We start from the raw sequence: 9582 nt of genomic DNA, 5'->3' as shown, positions 1-9582 counted from the left end.
CCCTGGTACTTCAAAAGCACACAAAGAACTTCGCTGGATTTCCAAGTCTCACTGGTTATTAAACACCGGATTAAAACAGCCAACAGCCTACCTTGTTTCTGTCTGAGCGCTGACCTTGGAGGCACTACTAAAAGAACAGATAGCTAGACTTTTTTTCCTTGACTGCACTAAAGCACAGGGAGGTGATGCTAACTTACGTCTTAGTCATTCTTGGAAAAAACCAACCAGTGCTGAGTATTTCCAGGATTTCCACAGCAATACAGATAAATATCTAGATGTTGAATGTGCAACATCTAGAATGTCTGATGAGATAACCCACTTCTGAGTAATTACTGAATGTTAATATATTTACAATCCCCTCCACACTTACATTATTCATTGCCCCCAATTTCAAATGTCTAACATCTATTTCCTAATAACATTTACCTAAAAATTAAACTTTTAGGAGCAGATGTGAGTAGTCATTAGATCTGCCCCTTTTCACCAAAAAAAAAAAAAAAGCTTAAAAATTCTAGCTCATATAGTATGATATAAATTTGTCAGTCACGTCGAAGATGCATATTCATGATTGATTTTGAAAGCTTCTGCTGTTTAAAGAGATGGAGTTCTTAAAGGTGAATTACACATAGTAAATTTATGAAGGTGTGTGTTGTTACCTGCAAGGTTCATGGATATCAACCTCCCCTACTCTGTCCCTAGAGTAAGAAGATAGAGATAACTTAAAAAAAAAAATCTCCTAATCCATTCAATCATTTTCTATTGTGGAATGGGAAGGAGCCTGGAGTGAAGTTTGAACATTCCCTTTAAATGCCAAATAATTTGGGTCTAAATAAATGAGGAACAGCAATCATGCCTTGCTAGGTATAACATGGTGACCATAAGACTGAATTGAAAGCCCTTTCTACTGGATAAAAAGCACTAACTTAATAAGTCTTCTTTACTTCCTTTCCCTGAAAGGGTCTGCATGGCTTTAGCATCTGGGACAACATTTGGTTCTTTTTCTGCCTGGGTCCCACAATACTTCTCACCCACACCCTCTAAAGGACTAAAAGGGTTTCCTAGGCACTGGAAAACAAACAAAACAAAATGAAAACTTGCTGGTAAGATAGCAAATAACTCTTTTTCTTTCATTTACTTAATTTTGGGGGGTCTAGAAGGTGATTCAGACTTATGATTTCATTGATAAAAAGGAACTTGCAATAAGGAAACACCCTCCAACAATGTAGACTGGCATATGTTCTGCAATTTATAATCTCAGAGAGTTGTTTGGGGGCACTGAGAAGTTTAATGACTTGCTGAGATGACTTCAACTCACTTGACTCCAAGACTGGACTTCTATCAACTAGGTAAAAGGGATTATCTTTAAAAAATCATGGGTGAAAAAATCAAGTGTATAGGCAAAAATCCTAATAAGATTTGCTGAAACTATTACATCCTATGATTTTTAAAGAAACATTTGAAGTTGAAAAGCATACTGAAATTATACTTATATTTGTGATGTATTATTAGCCACTTAGATTTATCTCTGTACTCCAGTGTGACTTTGGTGTATATAAAATAGGAATACTCCTTAATTTCAATTATGCACACTTCCAAATTCCCCTTCTCTTTTTTCGAGTCATGAAAACTCTGATATAGCATGTCTGAGGAGGCCAATGAAAGGGGTAAACACAATCTATAAATACTCAGAAAAACTAGCCTGTGACTAAAAATGTTTACATATTGAAGTAATATTCCAAATTAAAGATTCACTATTTGGTCAATTAAAACTAAATATGAGTTCTTGGGGTGGGAAGATGTATTGAAAAATGTAGGCAATGTAAAAACCTCCACATTGTAGAGGTTAGGGGTACAGCAGCCCTGTGATCTGAAAAATCTTCGTAAAATTTTTTGGCCCTCCCTTCAAACCAGAGAAGAAATCTGATTTTTTTCTTTTTCTTTTATGAGGTGTTTATAGTACCTTATTGTAAAATTTGGGTTAAGTAGTCATATTTAACTCTGTGTCTGCGGCTTCCACAAAACTCCCCCCAAATTCTCATTTAATTTCTTATGCCGACCTGCAATGTATCGAAAATACAATGGGGAAAGTCATGATGTGGAAGGGATAACTGCAATTTTTTTTTTTTGGGGGTGAGGCAGTCAGGATTAAGTGACTTGCCCAGGGTCACACAGTTAAGTAAATATCATGTGTCTGAGTCTGGATTTGAACTCAGGTCCTCTTGACTCCAGGGCTGGTGTTCTATGCACTGTGCCACCTAGCTTCCCGAACTGCAATTTTTTTTTTTAAAAACCTGAACACATCTTAATTTCTCTGATTTATGAAATGACTGTATAAATTACATAAGTAGTGATTCATCCTTTTGATATATCTTTGGATATGTGGTATAACTGTTGCAATTGCTTAAGAGACTTTTAAAATGAAAGTACAAACAAGAATACATCAGTTGATAAATTATATATTACATGTTTATTAAGGGTGCAACTTTTATGTAAAATTTACATTATATGAAAAAAATCAAAAATATTTACAAATTTTTGTAAGATAGATTTGTATTGTTCTAATTACAACCCAAAGTAGTAACAATCCATAAAAACTCAGATTCATTAAGAGTTCTGTGTTTACAAATTCTTGGTTAAGACGAAGTTACAAAGTATAGCATTGTATATAAGAGCAAGGACCAGCTTGCTAAATACATTTCTCAATGGATATCTACTGGCATTTTGACACCATTAATGGGCTTTTAACAGCGAAAAATCAATATACACTTGTATGGCTTCAAAATTGTAACCTGCACCCAATACAAATCCGTGTGTCAACACATGGGATGAAGACTCTGGTAGTTTAAATGTAATGAAACTTAACCATTCCATTAATTTAGAACTTTTAAGCAATACTTGATTAAAACAAACATGGCAAATAAAATAATGTCTGGATTCCAATAATAAAATGTTAACTGCCCAAGTAAGCAGTTCGACAGCAAGGCAGATTCCAGTAAGAGACCATAACTGGCATCTAAAGTAGCACAAGAGGAGTTAGAAAGTCTATGTTATCTATGCTCACCATTTAGCAAAGATTAACATTTCAGCAAATGATAGATGTGTATTGCTTCAGTCAAATCTATTTCAAAATTGTTCTAATAGCAAATGTACAGAAAAAAGCACATATATTATTTAACGGTGAGGTGTTCCATTTTTGCTGTATTTAGTGTGTAACAAGAATTTACATAAATGTCTGCTAATATGGGTCTTAATTTCTGTAAAGCATAACTGACCAATTAGTGGTTTTATAAAAATTGCACACAACACAATATATTATTGCTTCTACTATGTAAAATGAAGGACATTGGTTTTCAGTATTATATATCATTTCATTTACATTTACATTTGATCAGGCATTGTTTGTAAATCTGCTAGTTTTTGTGCTATCAGAGTTAGTAGCTTATTTTAGAAACATTAAGCAAATGCATCACTCCAAACCCTATTTTTACTGTGTGGCAATTAACAATATACTAATTGAGCAATTTTTTCCACCTGCTTAAAATGAACACAAATGGCAGTACTCTTCCATCTGCTGCCAGAGATTAGCCTTTCTAAAATGCTATTCCTCACAAATAGTACATTTATGCTCACAGCACACAGCCAATGAACACTTAAGTCTCGAATAATGAACAAAAAGTAAAGGGAAATACTAAATTTACAGTTTAAAAATCAGTTACATGGTTATCTTTTCCAGAATGTTTTAAAATTCACACATCTTTGGTGAGGTTAGAATTAAATATTTGAAGGTATTTTTTTTCTGTGAGCATATTAAAAATTCTGCATCAGGTATTTCCCTTTACAGTAGCTACATTTATTGCAATTACCCCACAAAGAAGTAATCCAGTATTTTAAAATGCAACTAAAGAGCATCCTCCAGTTACCCTAATTTCTCTTCTGTATCTCAAAGGGACTATAAACCGTATGCATTTTATATGAAGAAATTTAACCATCCTTAGTTACTGAATGGAAGATCCAGACTTTGAGAAAGGAAGTGAGGCACATTAATAAACACAAAGTGGACAGGCACAGTTCTGTTGTTTTTTAAAAGGCACACGTTATGCAATTCATATAAAAATAAATTAAATCTACAGCATTAATTCATCAAAACAATCACAACTTCCATAAAGTTAATTAACTGCAGAAGTAAGTCTCTCTGCTGTCCTTTGCAAGCTTATTTTTAAACACATTGCACTTGAGGATTTTTTTAAAAATCTTATATAAAACACCATTTACATTTTATTAATATATGTTATATGGGAACCAAATTATCCTTTTTTGCATGTTCTAACTCTGAGCCGATTCTCTGATGGCACATAGACACAATGTGACTGAGTGGGTTAAGTTGACAGTATCCCAAACTTTGCATTCCTGTTCTGCTTGCATCCAACATCAAACAGATGAACCTGCAAAACTACCTTGGAATTTAGAATTTATGGAAAGCTAAAAACATTTTGTGCTTGCTCTCCTTCAATTTTTAAGTTTGATGTTTAAGCCATAACATGCTTTTTTTCTAATACAGCAACTGGTTATTTTGACTTTCAGCCTATATAAATTTCATTTCACTATTTGAATAAATGTATTTCCTGAATATTGATCATTTACAGTGTTGAAGATCACTTCAGTGCTATTCCTTTCAAATGACTTACTTTAAAAGTGCATTTTTAGGTTTTGTAGTCAGCTCCAAAATAGGTCAAAGATAAAAATAGATTGAATACATGTTAAGATAGTGTTTGGAAGGTACAGTTAATGCAGAAGAGCAGGTTTGTACTCCCTTGATCCAACAATTTTCACAGGGGCGTCAGCAATCTGCCAGGTATCGTCCTGAAAACACAAACAACCCTTTGCAATTATGATTCCCACAGCAGTATAGCATTACAACCCACATAAGGAAATTTCTGTGTTGTTAGATACTGAGTTCAAGTTCATATCGGCTTACAAAACAGACACCAGAAGTAGGGTTAGCTTAAAATGAATAAAATTTACTGAGCAAGAATAATCATTTTCACATGTGCTTCTCTTTGGCACCTCAGGAACATTCCAATCTTATACCAATGGTGATCTGACACATTAAAAATTTAAAAAAAAAACTTTCTTTCTTTGCTTTCTAATTTCAATTTGTATGAAGAGTGTTTAGAAATGGCTAGAAAACATGCAAATATTTACTCAGGGAATTAAAAGGATCAAAATCTCCCAACTTACCAGTAGCAAATCGTTTCTTTATTAAGGACAGCCTATAGCCAGTGCCTACAAGCTCAATGTCAGCACCTGATAAGGTGCTTCCCTCACTAATGAATTGTACTGCAAGTGTTGTAGGTTTACTGGGTCCTTCTGAAAGATCAAACTTTGCTCTGAGAGATCCAGAACCTGTAATGAAACACAGTACACAAACAATAAACCAGCTGTGCCATTTCCAAGACATGGTCTGTTAAGCCAAGATGCATCCAAACGAACTTTCATAAAATAACCAAGCAGTACTCTTGTGCTAACCTAAGTTCTAGGAGAGTCTCACCTGGACAGAGCCTCCAGACAACAGCCTGCCTGCCTGACTTGTGGTGAGTGCTGAAGGAAGCCCACAGGAGTGAGCCAGCCAGGAAAAGACTGTCAGAGTAGGCAGCTAAAGGAACAACAAAGAAGGAGTAATAGAAGGAGAAGTCAAAAGCGGGTAATGATAGTTAGTGACACCCTATTAAATGGGGTGGTTAGTGATAAGTCTTTGCTAGGAATTTGGAAGTGCTGTGTCAACACTAATCTTCCATTAACTTCTTTCTAATAAAGGGTTTAGTTATTAAAGTAAAAACTGTTCTAATGTTATATTAACCAGAAATCTCTTACAATGACTCTCGTGCAGCTATATATAACTGATATTCACTATCTTAATTCTGGGGCACCACAGGATCCTAGAAGCATCTCCAGAACCAAAGATTACATTCTAATCTGCAGAGAAGCAGGCATGACATTGTGGGCAAAGAGCCGGGGTCAGGATCAAAAACACAGGGTCAAGTCCCACATCTGACACATACCGACTCTATGATCATGTGACAAGAAATTTAACTTGTTAGAGCAACTTCATAAAACCACAAATTGCAGAGCAGGTGCTGATCTGCACTGGTTGAGTGTTTCCTAAATGGGAGTTCCCTATGCTAACAAATCCTAAGTCCAGACCCCTCCCTGCAGAATTACACAAATTGGTGCATACTGAATTAAGGCAGGGCCAGAAAACAACATACTTAATGACGACAACAACATAAACGGAAGGAACAATGAAATGAAACAGAATGTTATGTTATTATCATGACCAAGCTTGGCCCCACTGAAGAGTTAAGAAAATGCATCTTTCTTCCTTCATTGCAGAGAGGGGTGGTTTATAGGCATGGAATAGCATAGTGGATATGTTAGTTAGCTTTTCTGAACTGTTTTTTTTCCCCCCTTCTAATCTTTATTAAAGAGGATGGCTCACTGGGTAGGAGAAAAGGAGAGGGATATTTTTCAGAAATGAATGTGATAGAGAAACAAACTATATTCATAAAAGTAGGATGAAATTTAAAAAACAGAAACCAAATTATATGAAGTATAATAATTCAGTGCTGATGGAGAAGTCAAGGAAAGAACCTTGTGATTCTGATGAATGCCATGATGGTGGTGGATTTTTCACTACTCATTTCCTTCAAATCTTAGTACCATCCATCCACTTCCCTTCACACATGCTACATTCCAGCCAATCTGGCCTATGCCAGTCTGCCTGGAGCACACTCGCTCGGGCCCCATGGCCCCGGGTTTCCTTCCAGACTTAGCTCAGGCGCCACTTCTGACAGAAGCTCTTCAGGCCCCACCAGTTCTTAGTGCTTCCTCTCTTCTGACATTATTTTGACTATACTTTTCTGTGAGCATATTGCATCTCTTCCCTGCCTCCCCCAGAACATAAACTCCTTGAGGACAAGAACTTTCTTTTCTGTTTGTTTTTGTATCCCCAAAGTCTAGGACAGTGTCTTGTACATAATCAGTGCTTAATAAACAAAGTTCACACAAGTCTCGTCCCAGGATGGCAATCCTTGATAGAGACTATTGGAACAGGCCAACAAGGCTGGAAACCTCGACCTCTCGCTCACTGGCCCAATGTAACTAGCCCACTCTCTCTAGATTAGTACAGTAAATCTGCAAGGGGGAAGGGAGACCTGACGGCAATTTCATTTATAATTGTCTTTTCAATCAGTACCCAACGGCTTCTTAAAAATTTTAAATACTATTCTAGCGATGCAACCCAGTTATGTGCAAACACTATCACAGGCAGAAGTCAAGACAAGAAGAACAGACATCAAGTTCAAAATATTTAATCCTCTTAACTAGCACTTGTCTTTTTATAAGCTCCACTATATGTAACAGCATGTTCTAGGCTTCTGGTGAATAGTTCTGTTTGTTTGCAATCTGGTCTGGAGTTACTTTACAAACTTCACTAAAGCTACTAGAGAATCTTAACTAGACAGTTTTTCGTTTCCTGACATACATATTCTGATACTTAACAAAAGGAAATTCTGCAAGTGTCTAAATGAAAGAGATTTTCTTTCCTTTGTAACAACTACCTAGGAACATATAATAAGTGTATTTCAGTTATATAGGAAAATATTTCCCTCCTACTTGATTGTGAACAATTGGGGGAGGGGAAGAAGGGATGCCAAGCCAGATCCACACAGGATTCATGGTGCTTTTAGCCCAGAAAGCAGGTAATATTTGTTTAACAAAATTTGTTGGATTGCATAGGGATGACTGGATTAAACTGGTTCCTTCTAGCTCAGCTCTACATAAAACTATGATTTTATCATCATATACCACACACTGGCTCCTCAGTGCTCCAAATAACTCTCTGAGACAGAGAATTATGACTCTTAGCACCTGGGTAGATGAGGCACTTCCCACAACAATGAAATTTGAGTTCTAGACCAGAAAAATGTAAGGAAACTCTAGTTCTAGATTGCTGTGTTCTGATGACATTATATTGAAATTAAAAAAAAAAAACTAACTATAAAAGGCTATACAACAGCTAGCAAAACTACTTAACCAATTTAACAGGGTTACTTTAGCAGAAGAAATAAGGTAAATGTGTGTGTTAATTTTGTATTGATTAGAAATTCAATTCAATAATAAGTATTTGTTTAATTGAATTAGGCTATCAACTCCACCTGGTTAATGTGGCAAAAAAGAGCAGATGAGGTTATCCCAAGTTACAAACTAAATTACCTCAATAACCAACTACATTCGGCACTGAAAGTTAAAAACAATGGGGGAAAGGGTGGAGGAGCTAACACCCAGTAGAGCATTCTCCCCTTTCGTTCTGGATCCAAAAAGATAAAGGCTTGGCAACAGGCAGAGAGGTGAGGCCTATGACACCCAGCTACAATAAAATAAAGCGGCCCCTCAAGAAAGGGACTTGCCCAGGAATTCGGAGAGGCTTGTTTAGGCCAAGAGAGCTTATTAACACATGAGAGGACAAAAGCGAATGGAGTTAAGCAATGACTAAAACCAGGCATAGGGAGGGAATTGTACTCAGTAGTTTTACTTCTTTAACTTTTGTGACAAATAACATTTTCTCCTAATGTTACACAGGTAATTAGTGTTTTAGAATAACAATACTGATTAAAGACTTACAGAAAAACCACCTCCAAAAGCAGATTATACTGGGGAAAAGTATGGAGTAGGGGAAAGAATGCTGGCCTGGAAATCAAAAGACCTGGGTTTAAGTCCTGGGTAGGCTAATTACTTAACCTCTGTGAGCCTTCTGCATTTCATGGCCAATGAATGAGTGAGCCCTGGTCATCTTTCCCCTCTGGTTGGACAGACATGCTTGGAGGAGAGCCTGCACCTCTCTGAAAGCCTGCTACCCATCATTAAGGGTGGGGAACTTGCAGCCTCAAGGTCACATGTGTCCCTCTAAGTCCTCAAGTGCTGCCCTTTGACTGAATCCAAACTTCACAGAACAAATCCCCTTCATAAAAGGATTTGTTCTGTAAAACTTGGACTCAGTCAAAAGGCCACACCCGAGGACCTAAAAGGCCACATGTGGCCTTGAGGCTGCAGGTTCCCCACTCCTGCATCAGGTGGAAGCCAACTGAATTGGAGACACAAAGATTCAAGTAGAGACCATTAGCCTTGAGGGGCCCTTACAAATCCAACCTATTTCATTAACTCCACACTGTAACTAAAAATACAGCCACATGCTCACTTACCTCCATTTTCTGATTTTTCTGAAATGCTTGACAACTTCCAATAAGCTTTCATTTGTTCTGTGTTCCTGTAGTCAGAATACAAGAAGACTAGTTTTTAAAATATTGTAAGCTGAATAATTATGATGGCAAACAAGTTTATTATTATAGAGTGGAAATGTGTACAAACTAGTAGAACGTGATAACATATTGTTTTCCAAGGCTAAGAAAAGTACACACAAGCTGATGAATTTATCCTCAACTCATATTGGTTGCAAAGGGAAATGGATTCAGAGACTAACACAAATCTATTACCATTCTGAGGCAGTGTGGTATGCCGGATCTGAAG

At 36.7% G+C, this 9582-nt stretch overlaps 1 protein-coding gene across 1 annotated transcript in view; it reads right to left on the bottom strand.

Moving 5' to 3' along the window:
* Nucleotides 1-2470: 2470 nt before the first annotated feature.
* The window catches only part of FCHO2 (FCH domain only 2), a 151567-nt gene continuing 144455 nt past the window's right edge, over nucleotides 2471-9582 (bottom strand). The window contains exons 25-27 of the mRNA XM_027864185.1: nucleotides 9258-9322; nucleotides 5239-5403; nucleotides 2471-4860 (exon numbers count right to left, since the gene is read on the bottom strand). Coding sequence (XP_027719986.1) covers nucleotides 4838-4860; nucleotides 5239-5403; nucleotides 9258-9322 — 253 coding nt within the window. The 3' untranslated portion in view covers nucleotides 2471-4837. The remainder of the gene's footprint in view (nucleotides 4861-5238; nucleotides 5404-9257; nucleotides 9323-9582) is intronic.

Source organism: Vombatus ursinus, unplaced genomic scaffold (assembly GCF_900497805.2).
Source record: "Vombatus ursinus unplaced genomic scaffold, bare-nosed wombat genome assembly UNPS02014774.1, whole genome shotgun sequence".
Classification (NCBI taxonomy): Eukaryota; Metazoa; Chordata; class Mammalia; order Diprotodontia; family Vombatidae; genus Vombatus; species Vombatus ursinus.
Note: the sequence above shows the minus strand (reverse complement) of the source record. Positions and strands in the feature narration are given on the sequence as shown.